The sequence below is a fragment of the Prosopis cineraria genome, unplaced genomic scaffold (assembly GCF_029017545.1).
Source record: "Prosopis cineraria cultivar Desert tree isolate PC_DT_omini unplaced genomic scaffold, ASM2901754v1 PC2, whole genome shotgun sequence".
NCBI lineage: Eukaryota > Viridiplantae > Streptophyta > Magnoliopsida > Fabales > Fabaceae > Prosopis > Prosopis cineraria.
In genome coordinates, this window is record NW_026555333.1 from 11,508,142 (window position 1) to 11,531,333 (window position 23,192).

Genomic DNA, 23,192 nt, shown 5'->3' on the forward strand with positions numbered 1-23,192 from the left:
TCCAACTCACTTTTGATCGGATGATTTGGTGTCTAGGCATGGTAAAAGGAGGACATGAGGTGTAGTCATGCAATTAAATACTTGTTTGGTTTGTTTGAAAATATTATTCGGTTAAACATTTTTGTGTGCCCACTTAATAATCGTATGATTAGTTACATCCATATACATAATTACATATTAATTTTTAATTATTGAGACTTTTAAGTCTCATTCCCTGTGGTTAATATTTTTACAGGAGCGAGTTTGGCCGAGAAAGCACTAGAGGCGTGACTTTAGTATATGAGATACCATCTTTTATGTTGTCTCTTATTTTGAATCATGCAATATATCTAGTGCTAATTTAGGACATATATTATTTTGTGGAGCATATAGATTCTAATCTTTTTTATTAATAGCATTTATATGACCAAGAGGATCATATTTGTTTCTCTTGATTCTTGACCTGATTTAAATATCGTGCCATGAGGATCCTGTTTGTCCCTCATAATTTTAATTGCTTTTTGGTTCACATAACAACATTAAAAAAATTTGTATTTAGAAATTTTTTGGGATTCTGCCACCTTAAGATAGGATTTTACACCAAATACTGATTTAAAAATTATTATTTTCTTTGATATGAATTGTTTTCCATTAAGTAAAATTTTATTTTCAATTATCATGATAGAGCTTATTCATTATGTTAAATTCTTTCTATTATATTAGGCTATTTGTAAAATATTTTATTTAGATAAACTCTTTTCTACCATAGTAAAGTTTTAAAAAGAAGTTTAATTATTTATTATCATGGTAGAAATTTTTCTATCATGATGAGGATTCGATGATGTAAAAATAATTTATTGAATTAATAATTTGTAAAAAATTGGTTTGAAAATTTTAGGATGTTACAGTGGGTAATTACTTTATTGGGAGGTGAGATTATGTTAAAAATGCATTATATTTTTTAATGGAGGAAGTATATTTTAGACTAAAGAATGGTTTTAGAAAGTGATTTATATTATGATTCGAAAGACGTAGTATTTTGTAACATTCCAGTTTTAATCCCCTGATTAATTAAATCTAATTAGGATAATTAAGTAAGTTGAGGTAGTGTGTGGTCAGGGAGCTCTAACAAGGATATTTGATCGTATTTCAGCTCAAATTGTGGTTTCGATTTCAAGTCAGGCTACTAGGCATCAAAAGGAGAAGAAAAATGAAGAGTGATATTGCTGTGTCATATGCCACGACGTGGAGATCATCCGCTGCAGCACACAAACACTTTTAATGCAAGGAAAGACCTCTCTATGCCATGCGCCATGACGCATGATCATTTTCTACAGATATCAATTGCGAAAATGAGACAGAAAAGGAAAGGAGAGAAAAAAAAGGAAGCGAAAAGACACATCAAGCTTTACTAGGGTTTACTTATGGACGACATTAGGAGTATTTTGGAGGCTACAAATACCTAAGGTAAGTACCACACTCATTAAGCTTCACATTTCTTCCATATTTACGAGTTTATAATTAGAGTTTGATTGTGAAAGATGATTTTTGATCTATATAGATTATGGGTCTAAATTTATTGACTTAAATGGAGTTAATGGAAATAGATTAGAGTATCTAAACCAAATAAAATAAATTTTTGGTGTCTTAAGTTGTTAGGCACCATTAATGTCCAAAATTTGCAATTAAAATGGGTGATTGAAAAAGTGTGATGCCATTAATGAGAATTTAATAGTTCATTAATATTATTGGGGACTAAGGATAGATAATAAATCTAATGGATAGGCTCAAACTCTTGTGGAGTGGACCTTAGACAATTAAGAAGTGGAGATTGATGGTTTAATACTTAATTTGACAATGTTGGTGAAATTCAACTTGGTTAATTATAGTTTTGGCTCTTAGTCACCTATTGGATTAAAAATTCAAGCTTGGAAGCTAGTAGATTGAGGAGTAAATCTTTAACTTCTTAAAAGTTTGAAATAACTGGGGGAACCTTACTTTAGGTAATTATATGTTAATTGATTGTTAAATGTGAATTGTGAATGTTATGATTGCTTTTTTAATGTGAAACCATGTATTAGTTTCAATGAGTGTATGAAAATTTGAATGTGCATAATGCTATTTTTGGCTTGAAATGCAAAATGTGAAGTCAAGAAAGTTTTTAAACTATGAACATGTGTATGCTTTTAAAAAATAAATGTGATATTGTGTAAAGGTAATTGTCTGTTAATAAGAAGTGGATTTTGAGATAAGTGAGAATAACGTTGAGAAAATGAAGAGAATACATATTTGAGTAGTGCACGATCGTGAGCCTAATGTGATTGTTGTGATAATGAGTAAGTAAAAATGAAAATATGAAAATGAGTGAGTATTGATTATGGCATGATCAGTGACAAGAGTTCACCTAGGGATAGGGAGTAGAGACAAATTTATATGATATTTAGGCTGCCCTTTAGTGCATGAGAGTATAACCTTGTCCCATAGTTTGTCAAGGGACTAGAACTTAGCTATCTCTACCGGTTCAATGAGGAGAATAGCCTAGGGTGTAAGACACCTCAGAAATTCGAGAATGAGGGAAGCCGTGGTCTGAGAGTGAGTCATGTGATCTTTGGCTAGGTCATATCTCACGATTGGTGAGCTTGGGTAGTCCAGTCACACGGAAAGAGTCCTAAATTAGTATTATAGCCCACAGTTTTGATCTGAGGATATAAGGTTGGTTGATCATTACCTATTCAAGTATATCACACGTATGAGTTGTAGCAAGTCACATGAATAAGAAGTCATGGTCATGTATTTGAGAATATGGTGACAATGTATTTAGTATATTTGAAATAAAGAAGCTATTAAATGAGAAATGATGAGTTATGATATGTATGAGTATATTTTAAGTACTTAGTTTCTTATGCATGTGCTTGGCTTATAATGGATATATAATTGTTTTACTTTGGTTATTGAGTACCTAGGCTCACCCCTTTCATTTAACACTTTTCAGGCTCTAATTTGGTGCAGAGATGGAGAAGGCTCAAGAGGTTAGGAATTAACATATTCCTATTGTATGCCTCTGGCTTAGAATTATTTTGTGTAATAGTATATAAATGTCAATTCTAGAATGCATGTTATCACACTTGCACTATTTTGTTATTGCAAATGTTAGATTTATATTTTGAGCCCTGAATATTTATGTATGTTGAGATATATATATTTATAGGGCTAAAATACTAGTGCAAGTATAGAAATGATGATTTGAACATATTTGGATTGAATTGGATGCGAAGTAATGACAATTTACCTCCTCTGTTTTTGGTAAAATGGGGTTGAGTAGTGAATCTTATTATACTATTGTTTAGTACTTGTGACGTGTGGTATTAGTAGTCTTAGGTTCAAAAGACATGGTCTAAGTGTTAGGAAAAGTTTTTGGCACTTATTGAGGGTTTTGGACACCCATTTTGTGTGGAGGTGGTGAAAAGTGGTTAAAATGCATTTAAGTATCCAACTTCCCCGTGTGACTTGTTCTAGAAGTGAAACACATGCCATTAGCTAGTTCACATCATTTGGACATTGGATGGAGAATCGAGACTCATTAAAAGTTCCTTGATTCTGTCAAATGATAGCAAAATCTGCCAAATTTTCATGCAACACGCCGCGGTGTGTGGCACAGAGAATAACATACCACAATGTGTTGTGCACAAACCGTGGTGTACTGCTCTATCGCACATTAAAAGAGTTATTTTTCATTTGTTTACGATTTTTTTCACTCTTCCAAGATATCTCATGCTTTTATAATTTATTTTTACTCTGATACAAGATAATCTTGATCGTTTTAAACTCTTTGTGATTATGAAAAACTTGAAATCTCTTGCTTTTAAATTAAACTTTGGTAATCACTCTTTGGGTTAATTCTTTGATTACTATGAGTTTTATTAGTTAATTGTGTTGAGTAGAATGAAATATTTTATATTTTTTGGAAAAATCTGCACACCAATAAAGTTCTCATTCTCATAAAAAATATATTATTTTTTACTTCTAATTTCAATTACTAATGTACTTTATAATAAGTGAGAGATATTGTCGTATAAATATTTAAATTAATAAATACTAAGAACAAGATAATAGAAAAAATTAAACAATTAAAATATATTTTTAGTTCTCTAATTTTATATAAGATTTCAATTTAATCATTTAATTTTATAATATATTTTTTTAGTCATTTAATCCTAACATTATTAATTTTAAATGATTATTTTTTGTGTTATTATTGTTATTTAAAAAAATTAAATTTAATATGACAAAAAATGTTTTATCAATATTTAAAAATTTAATATAAAATTTATTGAGATAAAACTAATAATATTAAAATTAAATAATTAAAAATATTTTATAAAATTTAAAAGTTAAATAAAATATTATATAAAATTAAAAAATTAAATATATACTTTAACCTTTGAATCAAAATTTAAGAGAGAAATGTTAATATTTTGAATAGAAGAAAGAAATCTGTGAAAGACGGTGATATTCTGGTCAAAAGAAAGAAAGAAAGAAGGACCGTGATATTTTTAAAAGAAAAAGATAAAAGGCGTTGGAAGGTAGAAGAATTCAGAATAGTGAAGCACAGGCACGGGGAAAGCAGTCATGGCGATTCGCTTCACCCCAGTGACTCTATCCTCAACTTCACCCGTAATGGTCTTTCTTCTTAATCATGTCCTTGTATAGCCCCCGAGATAATGTTGAGAATCGTTAAGAAGTGAAATTTATTCGTTAGTTTACTTTATTTGCCTTAAAATTCCTCCATGAATTCGATTTTCTGCTTCTTTATGTATCGATTTCATCTTACACGGGCAATTGCGATATGTTTAGTTCTTTGAACTTGAAATAATTATTTCCTTCTTCCGCCGCAGAGGATAGAGTCGAGAGCTGCAGAGTCCTGGAGGCAGAACTTCTCAGTTAGCTCACAGGTAAAAAATGTGATGTCTTCAAGTCTTCTGTTGGCCCCAGATTTAAGATGTACACGCAATTGTTTGCAGCTGCTGCCTCAGATGCGAAAGGAGGGTCGGGGTCGGCGAGTCTGGAGGCGAAGGAAATTGGTATCGTCATGTGCCCTATGTGTTTTTCTCTACAATCATGACTTTTGAAGATCCTAGATATTCTGGATCTTTACATGCTTGTTATTATTCCAAAGTTGAAAGAAATGTCTTCCCATGCGTGTGTTTGCGTTGAGGAAATGCTACATAATCAGGAAGAAATTTTTTTATTAGTAGCAACCATGGTAAGCATAGACGTTTTCGTGGATCATATTCTGGCTGAAAAGAAGCTGACAGTGTTGATTGTGACTGTCATTTTATAGAATTAGAAGTGCATAGCAAAGGATAGGTATACTTGGGAGGGGCAAAAGATTGTCGTGTTTGATTTTTTGGCTGTGCATGTAAGGGGAATGGCGTTGCAGGGTGAGAATCCCCCCCCCCTACATTTCTCTTGGGTAAATTAGCTTCATCCAAGAGGCATTTCTTAAGGCGACGTGATTAGAAGAGTCAATGGAACAGCCCTTTCCAACAACTTTGCCTGCTTTGTTTGCATTTGATGGAAAGAACTGAAACATTCTATCATCTACAGTTTAGAGGTTAGATCATGTTCGAATTTATGAGGTCATTTTGAGATGTCACGTTGAGATAGTTCGTATTCTTTAAACAGTGATAACAGAGAAGCAATTTAGCCGCATGTTACTATTTTGGACATTAGAATTGAAAGAGAAGTTGAAAACTGCATAAATTGATAAATGCTAGAATAAGACATTTATCGGGGGAAATATGGGTTGTAGAATATTGCTATCATAGATTTAGATACACTTGTCACGTTGCAGGATTCAAATGTAGTCTGGAATAGGGAAACGGAATTAACAACTTGGAAATTTCAGCTTTTGTGATGATTTGATTTTGCATCTCATCATATTAGGTTCAGATTTTAGAAGTGTCCAACAGTTACTCGATTTTTACTGGCTGTTGATGCATGCGATAAAGAGGTCTGCTAGACACGCCAAGATTTCACAATGCATCTCCTTATTTAATTCTTGTTTTAGTATCATTATTGAATAAACAAATAGCAACTGTGTTGATGAATTGTGGTACTCACATAACTTAGCAAAACCTTCTCCTAATAACTAGTGTGATTATCCTGAGGTGGTTAAGCATATATTCACTCTGCTGCAGATAAAGAAAGATGAATTTCTGGAGGCTAGAATGGAGCGTGTTCCTTTCCTTGAGGAGCAGGTGAGGATTGTAAAGGAGACAGGAAAGCTCTTGACAATGGATATAGAGAAGCTGTTACTCTCAGAAGATAACAGGTTCGATTTTGTGAATGAGGTTGCAGCTGAGGCCAGTGCTTATGTTGAGAGCAACAGGGATGAGTATGGTGGTACAAAGAAGGCCATTCTTCATGTTTTAAGCAACCGAGTGAATGATGCTGGGTTTTACCGGCCAGATGCATATGCGGAGTCCGATCCCTTCAAACCTGGACCTGATTATTTGAAAGAAGAGTTTACATAAGCTCAGTCGCAATTTTGCACTAAGACATTAATATTCAAGTCTTTTAATTGAAATGCTTGGTGTCCGTGTATGTTAGCTGTTTTTGTTTGTACACAACACATGCTAATCAAAGCTGTCGTTTTGGAAATAAAAATTAAGTATTCATCATGGGAATGGGTTTGAAGCATTGAGGAATTCGTTTGAGCTGAATCTGCTTTTGAAATGCGTTCAATTTCAGCTGTGCTAATCAATTACTGCTGGACAGAGTTTTCTCAGCTATCTATCGTGTGTTGTATTTTGAGTGCCTTTTGCCATCTTTGAAATTGTGTCACAAGGAATTCTGTTGTCATCTTAGTATTCTTTACAAGCTGCAAAACATAGAAGGCAAGAATATGAACAGGCATGGACTTTTCTACTTCTTGCCTGTATAATCCAAGTGCGCATGTTGCCGAGCTTGAAATTTGCTTGGTTTATGACACAAGATCAATATAAATATCTTATTTATGTAGGAAGTTTTATTTTTCAGAACGTATAATCAATGCAATTCTTTTTTTAAAATATGAGACCCAGTATTAAGTTTGTTAAAAATCTTTTTCTCATATCTTCATTTATATTTTTCTTCAAAAATTTAATTATTAACACACAAATGTTATGATCTAACTGAATCTGATTTAGTTAAAACTTGGTGTGATTTCTAAAATCTTATTGGTCTCTACCAAAATGACATAGAATAATCAGTAATTAAATTGCGTGTATTGACCATCTATGTGCACATCAGTCGGCCATGTCAATTTTTTTTCCCCAGGCTAGGTAACTGATTCTTTACCCCTTTGCTAAAGATATAAATGGATGATAACTGTCAGGCTTATGTTCATACCCCAGGCTGCAGGAACTCAATACATTTCGATTGGAATTTTGCTTGAAAGACAGATGAACTTTGATACTTTCCTTATCTCAGTCAACTAAGACAGTTTACTTATTTAAGAAAACTCAGGGAAATTAACATTAAAAGAAGAAATATTTCTTGTGTCGCCCAGTATTCTGTTTGTGAAAATCCTGCAAGTTGATGCCATTGCCATTCTTGCCTAAAAGTTATTTATTTTCAAACGATAGTTCCCCTCAATCCAGATTAATCTGGGTCTTATTGAGTATCTTCAACTCAAATTGGACAAGTCCAGAATATCGGGTGCATAAAAAAAAAAAAAAGAAAGAAAGAAAGAAAGACAGACGTGATAGTGCACCAGAGAAACCTAGCTAGAAAATGGAAGGTAAGACTTTATTTTAACTTCTCTTGTGGGGTCATACATGAGCAGCGGCTTGAGTACATGCTAAAATACCACACCGTATTGCCTCATTACACACACATGAAGGAACTCTTCTATGTTTGTACCATGTCTGCTCAAACATGAGAACAGCACTTTGAGAAACGTAAGAGAGAGAAGATATATATATATCTATATATATATATATATATATATGATATGACATGATTACACGATCAGGACAGAGGTCATCAACGGCTCTTGCCAGGCTTTTTATGCTTTCCGCTGGCTCCTCCTTCATCGTAATCCAGCACATATTCATGGCCAAACAGTTTCCTCGACTTCATCTTCATACCATCCTGTATTCAGATGATTTTTTTTATTAAAAAAAAAAAGAAAAACTTGAAAGTTCAGGGAGCATGATCTGAAGTTAAAATTTGGGTCCTCAAAACTGTTGATTTACAAATTATTTCAAATTTTTAATGTCGGAACATTGTCAATCCAGATCATTTTTGCTCCATTCATTATATATTTCTCAATTCTCAAGTATTCTAGCTTTTAAGGTCCGACCTCAAACCAATTAATAGCTTCTAGTTCAAGTCTCCTTGGTGTTTTTTTTATTTAGTTCTTACTATAAAAACTTAACACAGGAACAATTTTCCAACTTAGTAACATCATATTACAGAAGGCTAATTAGGTATGATATACCTTGTAAAGCAAGTGACCAGCTGAAGGATGCATGTTTTCCCTAAAGCCTTCAACAAAACCTTAAACAGAAAAAAATTTCTGTCACTATAATTACACACACACACACACACACACACACATATCTGCAGATCGTATCATTCACTGACTAGAAAATTTCAAGACATATAAAATGTACTGCTTAACCTTGCAGTAAACTAATGAAAACTCGCTAAAATAGAAATTGACAGATGTTAAAACTGAGTTATATCATCACCTGAAGTAAAGGACAAGAAAAGCAAGAGAAGAGCCAAAAGAAGAGTCTTGATCTTTAAAGCCATGGCTGTTCTAACTCTGCTTGTTACCATATTAGAAGGGCATGACCTGTGTGCCCTTTTATACTTAAACAAGAAAGAGATAGAAGGTGACAAATATGGGTATGGAAGGTCTTTTCTTTAATTTTGTGGTGGAGCACAGAACCCAATAACAACAGAGTGATGATGAAATGCATTATGAATTATATATAAACTTTTAATACAGTATTTTATTTAACCCACAAGCCCTTGAGTCAACCGCAATATTATATGTATCTGTTGCATTAAAAATATGTGGAAGCAAGAAATTGTAGGTATGCGGACACTCCTAACATTTGCCCGCATTGCATGGCTTGCCCACCTTTTCCAAGTCAATCTACTTTCCTACTTTCACTAGCAGGCGCAGTAACTAAAACTATGTGCTTGCCTACTTTTCACATATGCACTATTGTTTACATTGGTTGGACAGATTATAAGTTAATCTCTTTCATTTGACTCAAAATTAGTGGCTACTTACGATTTCAAGTGGAAACAAAATGTTTGAATCTTAATATTTATGTATAGACATACTCCCCATGTTCAAAAATAAAATATATTTTAAGGAGTTGGATGTTAAAATATATAAAATATTTTTAGTCTTTCAATATGTAATCATTATTTTTTTTCAAAAAAAAACCCTTATTATTTAGGATGAAACACCTTATTAAATATGAAAAGATAGGATTAATTTGAAGATAAATAACTATTTTATTAGAGAATAAGATTTGATTAAAAATATCTTATATTTTTTAACAGAGAAATTTTTTTTTTTTGTAATTTTATAGGAAAAAATTTGCATACTTAATGTTATGTATTTAATATACTAATTTCTAATTGAATCAAGATGAATATGTGGGCTAGTGATTATATCATTAAATTAGAAAAAAATGAAAGATTAATTACAAAAGCATTTTAGTACAAAGTTTTGAATGTCAAACATAATTGTTAAAATTAACAACTCTAGATGAAGATGTGGATTGTGGGCAGTGGGCTAGTACTCATCTTCTTTGCTTTTCTTGGGTTGGGGTTAGCCGCGGGTTGCTGATGAACCAAAATTCGGCCGAAAAAATCCCTCGTTGGTAATCTAAAAGCTGTTAAAAGAAAATGAATGAAAAGAAAAATGCAGATTGTGTGAGAAATTAATGAAGTGGGCAAATTGCAAATCCATATTGGCTTTCAAAATAAGATCCCACAATAGGTAGTGGAAGAAGCTCCTAAAATTTTCTCCCCTGGAATTTAAATTTTCTGTGGTACCAAACGCCACTTAAGCAGAATGGTGCTTTTTGATTCTCTTATTTCGCCTTTGATCACTTTCATAGTAGTCAATGGATTGAGACATACCCAGAAAGTGGGCTACAGATGAAATGATCATATTGCACAGGAAGATAAACTGACACACACAAAAAAACAAAGGCCGAAAAAAAGAATTGTTTAATTTGTGGAATTTTCATAGTGGGTGCACTAGAAAACGAAAGAAGGGAAAGGAGACAGCATTGGTTGGTCGTTACTAGTTTAATCACAAATTAACACTGATAATTTTCAGTAGTCACTTTTAATTTGACTGAGTTATGACTTATTATCAGGTGCATTAACTTGTATTTTCTATCATAAAGTTGTATGCATGATCTTGAGCCAAAAAGTTCTCTCTAGATTTACAAGTACAAATCAATTGACCCACATCAAATTGTACGCATTATTTGGCCATATGCTGCAGATATTTTCAAGTACAAAAACATATATTATTATTATTGTTATTATTTGCATTATTTGAAACTTGTTATATGGATTATTAGAGGCGAAATCACAAACATTTTGGCTCAGTTGCTTTACAGGCGTCTAAATAAATAATTATATGATTCAAATAGACATAAATTGCATGAATCAACTTAATATAATTAAATGTGTAGGCGAGTAGAGGCATAATCATCAGTATTTTGGTTTGGGTTGCCTGCCAAATTTCTGAATAAATTATTATTCAAAAGATATAAATAGTACAACTCATTTTTTTAATCGTGGATAGTTTAGATAAGTTGGACTTTGAAAGTTCATCAAAAGCAATGCATGACTTAAAGCTCAAAAGTTATTTATAGAGATACTTATAAATTACCCATCAATAAAATCCTTATAGTAATAGTGGGATTTATTAGAACCTGTATGTAATATGCACAAAGTATATAAGCTTTTGTTTAACAGGTCATTGAAGTTGAATAAGTTTATTATGAGATCTCAAATTCGAGATTTGAAATATGTAATCTCGTTAAATAAGTATGTCAAAATCATTCTTAAAACATCTGAGGTCATTGTTGATAATACTTTAAATTTTTTAGGGTATTAGACAATGGATTAAAAAAGAAAGTATAAATGCCTTCCTAATTGCAATTCAAATGAACTTTAAAAAGAAAATGGATAGAATAAATAAACATGATGAAGTATGTTACATACATTACAGCACATAATACCTAAATAAATTAACTGTACATCTTAATTCATTCATCTTAATCTAATTAAGTGAAGCAGTGGTGGTGGTGCACAGCTCTTAGTTGGGATGAACAGAGTAATGCAACTTGAGGGATTCTTATCCTTCCAACAACACAAAACTGGTGTGACACTGAAACTTCTGGACACTGATGAAGAAGCAATTCTTGTATGGTTCAAACATAATCTCACGTGAAAGAAAATGGTCAATATTCAAAGTGGAGACGCTGTTCATTTTGGATGCTTGCTATGATTTCCCCATTTTGCATTGTTCATTAGTTTTTGTGTTGTGCATCTAATTCCAATGAGTGGTGTAAATGTAATCGTAAGAGGGCCAGAGACAAGGAAAGATGAAGTAAAAGAATGTCGAATAATCTCCTGCAAATCCAAACCACTGCTATTATTAAATTAAGAAAAATAGTTAAACCTGATTTGTATCATTAAAATGGTAAAAAAGATTATCACAAGTTTTCAAGATTACTCTCCAGTTAAAATCAATCTATCTTAATTTCATTTAATTTATTTCTTATATTATCTCTTTCTACGATATAATTAATAAAAATATTTGTGAAAAAATAAAAAAGAATTTGATGTTATTGACTATTTGTAAATTATCTTGTATTTTAAACCAACACTAAGAACGTACGTCGACATGGTCTCAAAGGAAAGAGCCAGGAGCTTACGTTGCTTTTGTGGGAAATGGACCTTATGAAGTGAATATCAACAAGTCGACCTGTCAGAGGCAGCTGCACGTGTAAATGATTGACTATTTTAACGGTTCAAAAACGTTGTCTAGAGGTCTAATTTATAAATTTCTTAAACGATGGTGCATATTAATTTACAACTAGTTCTAAGTCTGGGCAAAGAGAATTGTGTCAAGTCATCAACAAACAATCAATGTAATTTTTTGTTAAATTTTATGAACCTGAATCACAGATTCTACATAATACTCTTTCCTTTCTTATGTGTCATCAACAAACAATCAATGTAATTTTTTGTTAAATTTTATGAACCTGAATCACAGATTCTACATAATACTCTTTCCTTTCTTATGTATAAAATATTTTTAATCGATTTATGCAAATCAATAAAAATTAGTTATTTAATTAAAAGCATAACAACATTTCAATTTTTTCCTTAATTATTGTAAATAAAAAATAATTTTTTTAAAAAATAAAATAATAAAAATGCTTATTTTTTTCTCTTTTTAATTTTATAATGATATAATGATTCATTTATTAAAAAATATACTAATAACATTTTATATTTAAAGACAAAAAAAGTTTTAAAAAATTTCTTCCATATAGAGACAGAGGGAGAAAAAATTTTAAAACGTTAATGATTTCTAAGTGTTGAGTTTATTAAAACACTTCAAGTTGTTCCTAGTGATTATAATAGTTTTTATTTTCTAACTACTTTACCAAAATCAATGAGAGATAGTTAAATTATTGTTATTGTTTTTTTTTAAAAATTCTCAACTTATTCTTATTAAATGCATCATCTTTAAAAATATTCTCTCCCGTGTCACTTTTTACCCTTTACTTATGAAAATTGTGAAAGGATAAAACTAAAAGAAAATAATTAATAATCCACTTTTTAATGCAAAGTGATTTGTGAAATAAATATAAATTCCTTCTAGAATATGACCGGATGAATCGACCACGTGATGTTATGGAAACCAGCCAACAACCAAATACTAATACTGAAATAAACTAAACAAATTCCTCCAATCGATTAGAATTACCACACTGTGGGCTTAATCATTTCTTTCTTCCACGCACATCCTTCCTCCCGTTATGGGTTGTTGGCCACTGGGCAGCTCGCAGAACACTTACCCCTACGTGCATGCTTGCCAGTGCAGTGTCTTATGTCCAACATACTGTAGTCTGCAATACGTGTTAGCCGTTTATATATAACCCTTCATTTGCCGTGTACTTTGTAACATAGGTGCCCATTCATATCTATATTGATAAACAGGCCTGGCCACCACCAATGATACATGACTACCTAAAATATTCCAGATACGAGAACTCCCAACGAAAGCAGAGTTATCTCCCTGAAGACTCATCTCAATGGCCAAACCCAAAATATTCGTCTCATCTTAGAGAAACCATCAAGAATATATGCGTGCAAGAAAAAGAATTCGGGCACAAGCTAGATAATTGCTCAGTGCGCAAAAAACACACACACACACACACACACACACACACACACACGAACAACAATATAACAAAGACCGAGCCAGAGAGGATAACTGTATTCCAAAAACCGAAACACCAAACCACACTTTGTTGGTCCCTTTAGCACCGTCAGAACATCTGACGATTTTAAGCATGATTCTGTAGGTACGTTAACCGAGATTTGATTACATCCACGTTTCACAAGCAACACAAAGCCCACAAGTATAAAATGATATCAAGGCACAGTTGATGATTCCATAAAAACATGATTTTTTTTCCCACCTAAAACAAATTACAGACCAAAAAAAATAAAAATAAAGAAACGCATGATGCTACCAGAATGTAATCATCCCAACCCTGTCCCCCAAAAAAAGATAAAAAATCCCAACCCGTGTCAGTAATGCCCAAAGACCCCAACCCAAGGACACAAGTATGGAGGGAAAATCCATGGATGAAAAACAGCCCAGTGATGGTGATAAGCAACAGAGCCAGGGGGTAACTTCAATGAAAAGGAAGAATAAGTCCCTCGACACAGCGCTTGGACGGTACTGAAAGAGAAATCGTATTAGCCCAGTGAACTCATCCATGCTGATAACCGACAACCAGCTTGAGAGTAAACGTTTTTTAGGTTATAATGGGTTTATCTTCTGACAATCAAGACTCAATGTATGACTCCAGAGGTGCCTGATCTGTGTTAATCCAAGAAAAGCTACCTCCACTCAACCATGAAGTCGACAACTCTGCATGAAGACTCCACCCAAATTTGCAAACTCATCTCTCTCTTCTTCCTCTTATCTGAACCAGACTTGATGCTCATGCAAAAGTCAGTGATGCATTGGTGATGATGCAAGAGTTAGTGACAACTTGAAGACTGTCAGACTGATAGCTTCTGTTGCCTGAATGTGATGACTTGACACATGCAATCCCAGACCCACCCCGACACACCCAAATGCATGCAGGTATTTTAAGATGATAAAGAATGCGCTAATTCAGATGAACCTCAAACAGATATCGCACGATTGATGGCCAACTTGGCCCACTCAGCAGATTCTTTAATCAAATGGTCTTCAGAGGTCAAACATTCATTTAAAAATTCTTTGCTTGACAATGACTGCTGTATCAAAGAACCTGCATTACTTCCAAGTGTATCAGCCAAATCTCCAAGGACCCCAATTGCGGTTTTCATAACCACTTCATCCCTGCATCATAAAAGTCATTGACGTCATTAAAAGATACAAATCTAAGAATCAACAAAAAAGAAAAACAGAAAGAGCAAGCTCTATGTTTCTCACATGTCTTTTTCCATGTAGATGCTATCCAAGAACTGGAGGATGTGAGGTGCATAAGGAATCAAGAGCTGGGTCTTGGATGAATTTTTAAAACCTTGAAAAATTCCAGAATATGCCTCCAATATGCCATTTCTTAAAGAATTGATGTACTCTGTCATTTCATCATCAAAACCTGATGCGTGTGCATACGTCTCTGCAGCAAGCTGAAGTGTGTTCATTGCATACATCAAGTATTTATAAAAATTATCTCCTATAGCAAGAGCTATATCACCAATGCATGAGAACAATGGGGGCTTCACAGAGCGGTGCAAATTATCACTTGACAAATCCTTTAGAAGTTGTGTCATAATCCCATCACAATAAGGAAGTATTTTATCTTCTAATGCCCTGCATATGTCCCCCACCACACCAACAGTGACTGCGCAAACTTGGTACTCCTCAAAATTCTGAAGAGCCATCTCCAGATACTTGTAGAATTCTGGCATGTATTTTGCAAAATCAGGGCCTGTTGCATACGCAAGGGCTCCAATGGCAAGCATGGCCTCCTCATGTGCAGTGGCATTTCTAATAGCAAAAACCCTCAAAAATAGCCCCATAATTTGATCAGCATACTGCATGAAGGCAGATTTGGTAGCCTCTAATGAACCGAGCTTCTGAATAATTACCTGCAAGCATCCGCAAAGAAGCCCCTGCAAATCACTCTGCTTTTCTCTTTCATCAGATGAAAGATTCTGCCCTTCAAAAGACTTGTGCAGCTCCATCATAATGACAGGAACCAGTTGTAACACCAAGGAAGCTGTTTCATCAGTTGAACACCTCACTACTTCGTTCAAAGTTTCATATGCAGCAGTCCTCAATCGCGATTCTGTTGCATCTTCTCTGTGTGTAACAGAGAGAAGAGATTGAACTATTTCCTGGGAAAAGGGAGTCAGAGGAGAAGCTGCTTGCACATCCTCATAACCCTGGGCAAGAAAATAAAGAGCTCCGCAAGCTTTCTCAGCAACATTGGGAGCATCCTTCATGCTCTGGAGCAGAACTGTGATAATCTGTTGGCAATTTCCTTCATTAATAAGTGGTGTGCCAACAATTGAACTGTGGAGAAATTCAAACATCCGTCCTAGTGTCCAAGCAGTGGTATCCTTCACATGATTATTTGGGTCCTTCATCAATGCACTGAGCATAAATGGTAAAGCAACATTGACAAGAGATGCTAGTTTGTCCGGCGAAGGACCATCCAAGATCGAGCCAAATGCATAAGTGGCTGCTTCCCTCTGTCTCCAATCCGGTTTTGTAATATTCTCCTCAATGAAGGGCATTACAAGAGGCACAACATCATCTCCTACTGTGCGTGCAACTAAACCAAGGCACGTGCCACCTGCCATTGCAATATTCCAGGCACCTTCATCCAGATCCTGATCCTCCTCTTGTTTAAGTAGTGTTTCCAAAAGCAAGGGGACAAGTGCAGGAAGAGCTTGCCTGATAAAATAAAAACAAGCTAGATCAGAGTCCCCAGTTGAATCACCCCCATATTCTTCCAAGATATCTGTCTCCTCATCACAAATTGTACTCCAAAACTCAATGGCCTGAAGCGCAACAGGCTCTTCATCACCCCTAACAGCCTTTGCTGTGATGTTGAAAATATCCTGGATGTAAGGAGATAATTTCTCGTAATACATCGATGCAATTGAGACCAAGCACTCAAAAGCAGCCTGTCGTATTTTCACTTCAGGAGACATAGTTGTCTCGCAGACAACTCTCATAATATAATCACGCTCCATATCATTGCTAAAATTAGCTTGAGCAAATCCTAGAGCATTGTATAATGCCCTCGTAGCAGCAAGCCTGACATCATTGTTCCCATCAGGTACATTCATACCTTGAACTACTGCTGTAAGTATTTTATTTACTTGGTCTTGATCTAAAACCTGAGGAGAAATTTCCTCACACAAATACCCTAGAGTCTCCAAGGTTGCTTGCTTGACATGAGCAGGTATTTGATGAATGTTTGATAAAAGTGAGCCTACCAGTTCAGGCCACTGTTTCTGAGGAAGCTCAATCCCTGCAATTTTAGCAATCACTTGAGACGCAGTAGATCGTGCATCAACTGCAAGAGAAGAGAGAGTTTGCAGCAGGCATGACTTTATCTGGGTCTTTGCTGAAGGATCCAACAACAACCATCTTTGAACCAGCTCACTTTTTCTGCTTTCATCCTTAGCATCCAGCGAATTTTTTAGTATCAGACCTGCCAACTTTCGGCTATCAGCTGGTTTGTCATCACTTGCCAATTCCCCAGAGAGAGAAAGCAAGAAACTGGGGAAGTTTTGCTCCTGGAATTGTTTCAAGTTTTCTTCAGCGTGCTTCCTCACGTTCCCATCAATAGATTGAGCATTCAAAAGAACCTGCGTAACTTCCATGGCCATGGTGTACCTAATGGTGTGAAACAAATAGCTTTACTCACTAAAGTTTGAAAAGGAAATTGGGCCAATTTATCACAACACGAGATCCAGGAATAAACTCAGAGGAACTTGAGTCAACAAGTGATATTGTAGATTTATAGTATAGACTTGTCCAAGTATCTTGGACATGGCACAATAAAATCGCCAAATGAAATTTCTTTCTTTTTTTTTTTCCTTTTCAAAATGCGGTAATTACGCAAAGAAAAATTTACATACAAGAAACAACAGACACATTCGACAAAGAGTTTGCATACTCTAATAGAAAATGGAGGACGGTTTAATATTATTCCATTCTTATTAATGTGTTCGGAGATCTATTCCTTTAGTCCGTTTCAGCCAGAAAAACAACAAAATCTCTACTCCACTGCACCCATAAAACATAGGCTTTGGTCTTAGCTTATCTGACTTGGGCAACCGCCTCTGCGCTCCTTCTTTATCAAGTAACAAAATTCCATATCCAAGCAATAGGAATTTGACCACCCGCTTGGCATTAAATGACTAATAAATTCAAACCGGCAAAGTTATACCTGAGAATAGCCTCAGATCGAAACTGAGAACATAGTAAAAGCGTTTAAATCGATAACGGAAAAATAAATCAACTCATCAAAACACCCGGTAAGATTGCGAACAAAGCGTATAAATCCAAAAAGGCCCAAAAGAAGGTTCGGAACCAAAAGTCAATCGGATCAATACTTAATAAAAAACCAAGAAAACAGAAATTACTTAATTACCTCAGAATTGAATGATTACGTGAATCGGAGGCCACCGCGTGACCGATCTGCAGACGGAAACAAAGGCGAAGGGAGAGTGACAGAGTAGAGAAGAAGAAGCAGAACAAAACAAGAGCGGTTACATCCAGACGCGCTGGATTCGAATTAAACAAAACCTAAAATCGCATCGCCCAAAAATATAAATTTAAAAATGAATTATTGAGAAGAATTAATTAAATATTAGTTGTGAACATTATTCAAGTTTTTTTTTTTTTTTAACTTTTTTTTACAGTCGCGCGTCCCCGGGTAAAGTTATTGCCGTTTGTGTGGACCCGGGGGGCCATGTTTGAATAAATAAAGGATTATTCCCCCCCCCCAATGGGGGTCCTTTTTACAAAACGTGTTACAATGTATAAATAATAGTATTTTTTAAAAAATATCTTAATTAAGAATATAATTAATAAAAAAATTAATTAAAATATATATTAAATAAAGGTAAACATACAAATATGGTGTAACTTTAAATGTAATTAATTAATTTATTAGAAATATAATTTGATTAAAAGTATTTTATAATATTAAACTTGAGGGAGTATTTTATATTTATGATTTATGATTAAAATTTATGCAACCATACCTGTAAAATTTGTCCAAACTGGTATCTTATACAAACAAGCTCACTCAAAATTTACATGATAAAAAGTCTTTAACTATATTTTTGTTAAGGAAAAATATAACTTTAAATTCTTACAATTTACTCAAGTTTTATTATAAATTTCTTTACTTTTTTTCGGTATTCTAGATGCCTTCATGAGTGGTATTGTAGGTACCTATATGAGCAATGTTATAGGAATAAGAAAACAAGTATAAGAACCTGAAATACTAAAAAAAAGTTCAAGAACCTGTAATAAAATTCAAATAAAGTGTAAAAACCTAAAGTTTTATTTTTCCTTTTGTTAATTAATAATTTTAAATATATAAAAATATATATCTAAAGCCTTGCCTTATTTAATATAAAGACTACATGATCATATTGTTCTTAAAATGCACTCCATCTGTCTTAATTTATAAGATATTTATAGACAACATCATGCCTGCCAATAAAATTCATTAGATATGCTTTATAAGTTATTTTTTTCAAAATAAAAATAAAAATATCTAAAAATGTCATTCATTAAATTGATCATAATGCCCAAAGGGCATTCAAACCACACTACCTTAACCCATTAACAAAGCAGGAAAATAAGATCAAGTGTTTCAACCTCCTCTCCACATGAGTGGCAAATGGGGTCAGGGACATGCTTTCTTTTAAAAAGAGCTTCTCTCGATGCTAATTCTTGGTTTAGAACATGCCAAATTAAGTGATTTGTTTTTGGCATCACCTTTAGGTTCTAAATAGCCTTCTCAATCCTACCATCAACAACCATAGACATGCCCACTTGATTTGTATTATTTACTACTATGGAAGTTTCTGCACATCTATAGCTATGTAATATCTTAAAATTTAATTCCCTGATTAAATGGACTAATGAAAGTTAAATAAGTAAAATTGAGTATTAATTAGTTTAAGAATGGCTAAAAATGGCCAATGGTGCTATTGAATGGTGGCAGCCTATAGATACCAGAGGTGCATTAGACCACTTGGGCAACTTGTGGAACAAATTCAGGCTTGACCATCCACCATAGCGGATGCACTGTGTGCTGTAACAGCCCTTCGCTCACCCTGCCTCCCCGAGGTCTTTTGCGGCGCTGGACACTCTCCCCCCAGACTCCACAACAGGGCGACCCCACCCCTTTCGGTGAGCATCAGGAGACAAAGGCTTCCCCGTAGTAGTATGCAGGATTATCTCCCTTGCGGAGAGCCTCTCCAGGTTCGATCCTCTAACCTCTCCTACATAACAAAGTTGAGGCTGAACCCGGTACCATTGAGTCAACGGCTGAACCCGATACCATTAAGTCAAGTTGACTCAATGGTACCGGGTTCAGCCTCAACTTTGTTATGTAGGAGAGGTTGGAGGATCGAACCTAGGGAGGCTCTCCGCAAGGGGGATAATCCTGTACACTACTGTGGAAAAGCTTTTGTCTCCTGATGCTCACCGAAAGGGGTGGGGTCGCCCTGTTGTGGGGCCTGAGGGGAGAGTGTCCAGCGTCGCAAAAGACCTCGGGGAGGCGGGGTGAGTGGAGGGCTGTTACATATGCCACGACATATGGCCAAATATCAGACTTAATGTTCAAGCTTGGTGTTCAAAAAATAGAGAGGAAAATGTGAAAACAAAGAGAAAGCAACGAAGGGAGCATTTTGGGCTACTAGGGCCTAATCATTTTGAGTCTTAAAGGTGTTTTAAGCTCAAGTCTAACTAGATGCGTCTCCCTGACTCTTCTCTCTATATGGATTTGAAGAAGAATTTTAGATTGAAAAATATGATGATTTTCAAACATAGGGCTATAGATTTGAATCCATTGATCTAAAGAGACTAATAAGAATTATTTAAATATTCTATACCTAATTTAGAAGTTTTTACAAGATTTTGAGCTCAAGTCATCCATATTTATGATTATTTAAGCTAATAGGAGCTAAATGAAGTTAAGGGAGTTAATAAACTCATTATATGAGAGGTCGAATTTGTAGCTGAGAAATTTGGTTGTGAAAATGTGAATTTAGAAGTTAGAAGTAGTAATTTTCATTATTATTAGTGATGGTTGATATTGATAATTGTATATTAACATCATGAAGCACCGTAAGGCTCAAATTTAACTTAAAAACAAGTGGTATTGATGGGTAACTTTTAATTTCTTAAAGGTTTGAGGTAATTAATTTTGCATTATTGCTTGTTAATTTAATTGTAGATGTTTATGAACTACAAAAATTATAATTTCATATATATATATATATATATATCAATATGTATATATATTGTCTCTATTTTGAAATTATGCAAGTGTGGTTCTTTAAACTAATAAAATAGTAATTGTTGCACCGAAAAAAATGCGACGTGGACGGTGCATGAGAGGAGGTTCCGGCCTTTGGAAAGAAGACTAAAGAAATAGGAATCACCAATAAAATTTAAAAAAAAAATCTTGTAAAGCCGTTTTAAAAGAGGTAAGGATGGTTTGTGAAAACAGAAAATAGATTTGGAAGTCGGTTGAGTGTGAAGAAGGTGTTAGGCACCTCACAACACCTGTTCATGAGAATGGTTACCTAAAATTTATTGTGCTCTATTAATATGATTTTTAATTATTTTAATTATCCATTTTATATTCACATGTTTAAAAGATGATAAAAATTAAGTGAGAAATATTTATTTATTTGTAAGGGAGGACTTGACACAGAATTTGACTTTGATACTTACATACCCTATGATAGGGATCAAAGTTTACGTAGTTCGGGCTTGAAAGTTGTTGGTGAAAGTATTTTTTGAGGAGAAATTAATTAAAAATAATTCATCATTTTGCAAATAAAATAATTTTTAAAATTTTAATATGTGTGTTTTAAATTGTAAAAAGTAATTTAGTTTCAATTATTTTCTCAATGTTTTGAATTTTTGGAATAAAGGAAGAAAAGAGTTTAAAATTATTTTTATTTTATGTTTTATGATTGAGAATTTTAACTGCTATACTTGCAGAGCCTTATTGATTCATACGGTATGCAGTTGTTCTAAATATCTGTGGAGATTTTAAAATCTCACACAATAAAACTTAATTTATTTATATTTTTAAGTGCTAGTAATAATTTATTTAAGTATGTATGTACATATTTTTAAAGAATTTTAATTATCATACCTGCAAAGCTTTATTGGCTTATACGGTAATATGATTATCCTCAATATCTGCAGAGATTCTAAAATCTCACACATTTAAAGAATTAAATTTATTTAAATACATCTTAAATTTAATTAATTTAATATATAATTTATATATTTTTAAAAAACTTAATTATTATATCTGCAGAGTCTTATTGACTCATACGATAATACGATGATATTAGAAGTTTACAGAGATTTAAAAACCTCACATGACCTAAATACTATACCTGCAAAATCTTATTGACTTTCACAATGAGATGATTATTCTAAAAGTTTATAGATGTTCAAAAATCTCACGTGACCAAAAGATTTTATTGATTTATTAAAAAAATTAATTTTAACGATGGCCTTTTGGAACCCATATTATTATATACAAAATTGATCCTCAAACCTACGAAATCTTATTGATTTTCATGATATAGGATCATTTTAAATACCTGTAAAGATTCTTAAAATCTCACACAACAAATAAATAATTAAGATATTTGCATTTGCGATCAATGCATAATATGAATTTAGCATTTATAGGAATAAACAGAGAAAGAAATTATTTTGACACTTCGCTCCTCTTTTGACTTGAGAATGTATTCTTTAAGATTTTGAAATTGATTTAATGCTCAGATATGGCTTTCGAAAGGAAATAATGAGAATAATGGTGATATTATCCAACAATAAAAAAATAATAAACAAGATTCACATATCATTACTACCATCAATACCTAATGTATCTCCTATAGAAATACAAATCAAGTTAATGTCTTAACCTTAAAAAAATTAGATTTCATTTTGTCTGCTAAAAATATATTTTAGATTTAATTTAATCTTAGCCTAACAAGCATAAAAATTCCTTCACTTTGCTTGAGACAAAACAATGATAGGAATATGCATGGAAATCAGATCAAGGTAAATCAAACAATAGACAAGAATTTCATTTAAAGTTTCCATTTTAATAACGATCATCATACTTTCTTCAAGGTAATGGGATTAATCAAAATAATTAAGAAGGAAATTAAATTTTTACTTGAAATTTTATCTCTACTCTTATTGCCTTGTGTGTATTCCTCATATCTTGCTTCTCTCCTCCTTCCTCATTCATAGTCCTCATAGTCACAGAATGCTGCTTCTCTTGCCCAATACTCCTCCTTCCTCGTATTGAAGATTCCTCATCCTAACCTCACATTTACTAGAACATGTGAAAACTGACACTATATAAAAAATAACTTGGTATCACCAGATCCAAAAGTCCATGATGTTCTCTCTCCCGAAGCTGTGAAGCAGCTTCCTCTTTGCTCGATGGACGCTGCTGCTTTCTCTCTCTCTCTCTCTCGCATTTGTTCATCTTATTCATCCCTATCACTGCTCTCTCATTCTCCATCTCTCTCTTTGACTCTCCCTCTATTTTTTCATCCTCTCTTATTCCCACTTCTTCTTCGTTTTCATCTTCCCTCTCGTTTTCCTAGTCCATTCTCGCACTCTGTTTTTCTTC

The 23,192-nt window shown here is 33.6% G+C and overlaps 3 protein-coding genes across 3 annotated transcripts; 1 reads left to right on the forward strand and 2 right to left on the reverse strand.

Annotated features, from left to right (window-relative positions):
• Positions 1-4,540: 4,540 nt before the first annotated feature.
• Positions 4,541-6,662, forward strand: LOC129303519 (protein PLASTID TRANSCRIPTIONALLY ACTIVE 7). Its single transcript, XM_054942895.1, has 4 exons — positions 4,541-4,653; positions 4,875-4,931; positions 5,001-5,060; positions 6,180-6,662. The coding sequence occupies exons 1-4, from the start codon at positions 4,609-4,611 to the stop codon at positions 6,513-6,515; spliced, it is 498 nt and encodes a 165-aa protein (XP_054798870.1). The 5' UTR covers positions 4,541-4,608; the 3' UTR covers positions 6,516-6,662.
• Positions 6,663-7,749: 1,087 nt separating this feature from the next.
• On the reverse strand, positions 7,750-8,818 carry LOC129304145 (uncharacterized). Its single transcript, XM_054943817.1, has 3 exons — positions 8,718-8,818; positions 8,465-8,523; positions 7,750-8,115 (listed from the first exon to the last, which is right to left on the reverse strand). Exons 1-3 carry the CDS (start codon positions 8,806-8,808, stop codon positions 8,008-8,010), a joined length of 258 nt encoding a protein of 85 aa, XP_054799792.1. The 5' UTR covers positions 8,809-8,818; the 3' UTR covers positions 7,750-8,007.
• A 4,677-nt stretch (positions 8,819-13,495) lies between these two features.
• Positions 13,496-18,082, reverse strand: LOC129303129 (importin subunit beta-1-like). The gene is made up of 3 exons (XM_054942208.1): positions 17,925-18,082; positions 14,741-17,164; positions 13,496-14,647 (listed from the first exon to the last, which is right to left on the reverse strand). Exons 2-3 carry the CDS (start codon positions 17,155-17,157, stop codon positions 14,449-14,451), a joined length of 2,616 nt encoding a protein of 871 aa, XP_054798183.1. The 5' UTR covers positions 17,158-17,164; positions 17,925-18,082; the 3' UTR covers positions 13,496-14,448.
• Positions 18,083-23,192: the final 5,110 nt, after the last annotated feature.

Bases quoted from the DNA above. Each gene is read 5' to 3' on its own strand.
- LOC129303519 (XM_054942895.1), top strand. From the start codon at position 4,609: ATGGCGATTCGCTTCACCCCAGTGACTCTATCCTCAACTTCACCC. The intron at 4,932-5,000 runs GTAAAAAATGTG...AATTGTTTGCAG, and splicing joins ACTTCTCAGTTAGCTCACAG to CTGCTGCCTCAGATGCGAAA. The intron at 5,061-6,179 runs GTATCGTCATGT...ACTCTGCTGCAG, and splicing joins TCTGGAGGCGAAGGAAATTG to ATAAAGAAAGATGAATTTCT.
- LOC129304145 (XM_054943817.1), bottom strand. From the start codon at position 8,808: ATGGTAACAAGCAGAGTTAGAACAGCCATGGCTTTAAAGATCAAGACT. The intron at 8,524-8,717 runs GTGATGATATAA...TTTCTGTTTAAG, and splicing joins TTTCTTGTCCTTTACTTCAG to GTTTTGTTGAAGGCTTTAGG. The intron at 8,116-8,464 runs GTATATCATACC...ATCTGAATACAG, and splicing joins CTGGTCACTTGCTTTACAAG to GATGGTATGAAGATGAAGTC.
- LOC129303129 (XM_054942208.1), bottom strand. From the start codon at position 17,157: ATGGCCATGGAAGTTACGCAGGTTCTTTTGAATGCTCAATCTATTGAT. The intron at 14,648-14,740 runs GTGAGAAACATA...TTTATGATGCAG, and splicing joins ATCTACATGGAAAAAGACAT to GGATGAAGTGGTTATGAAAA.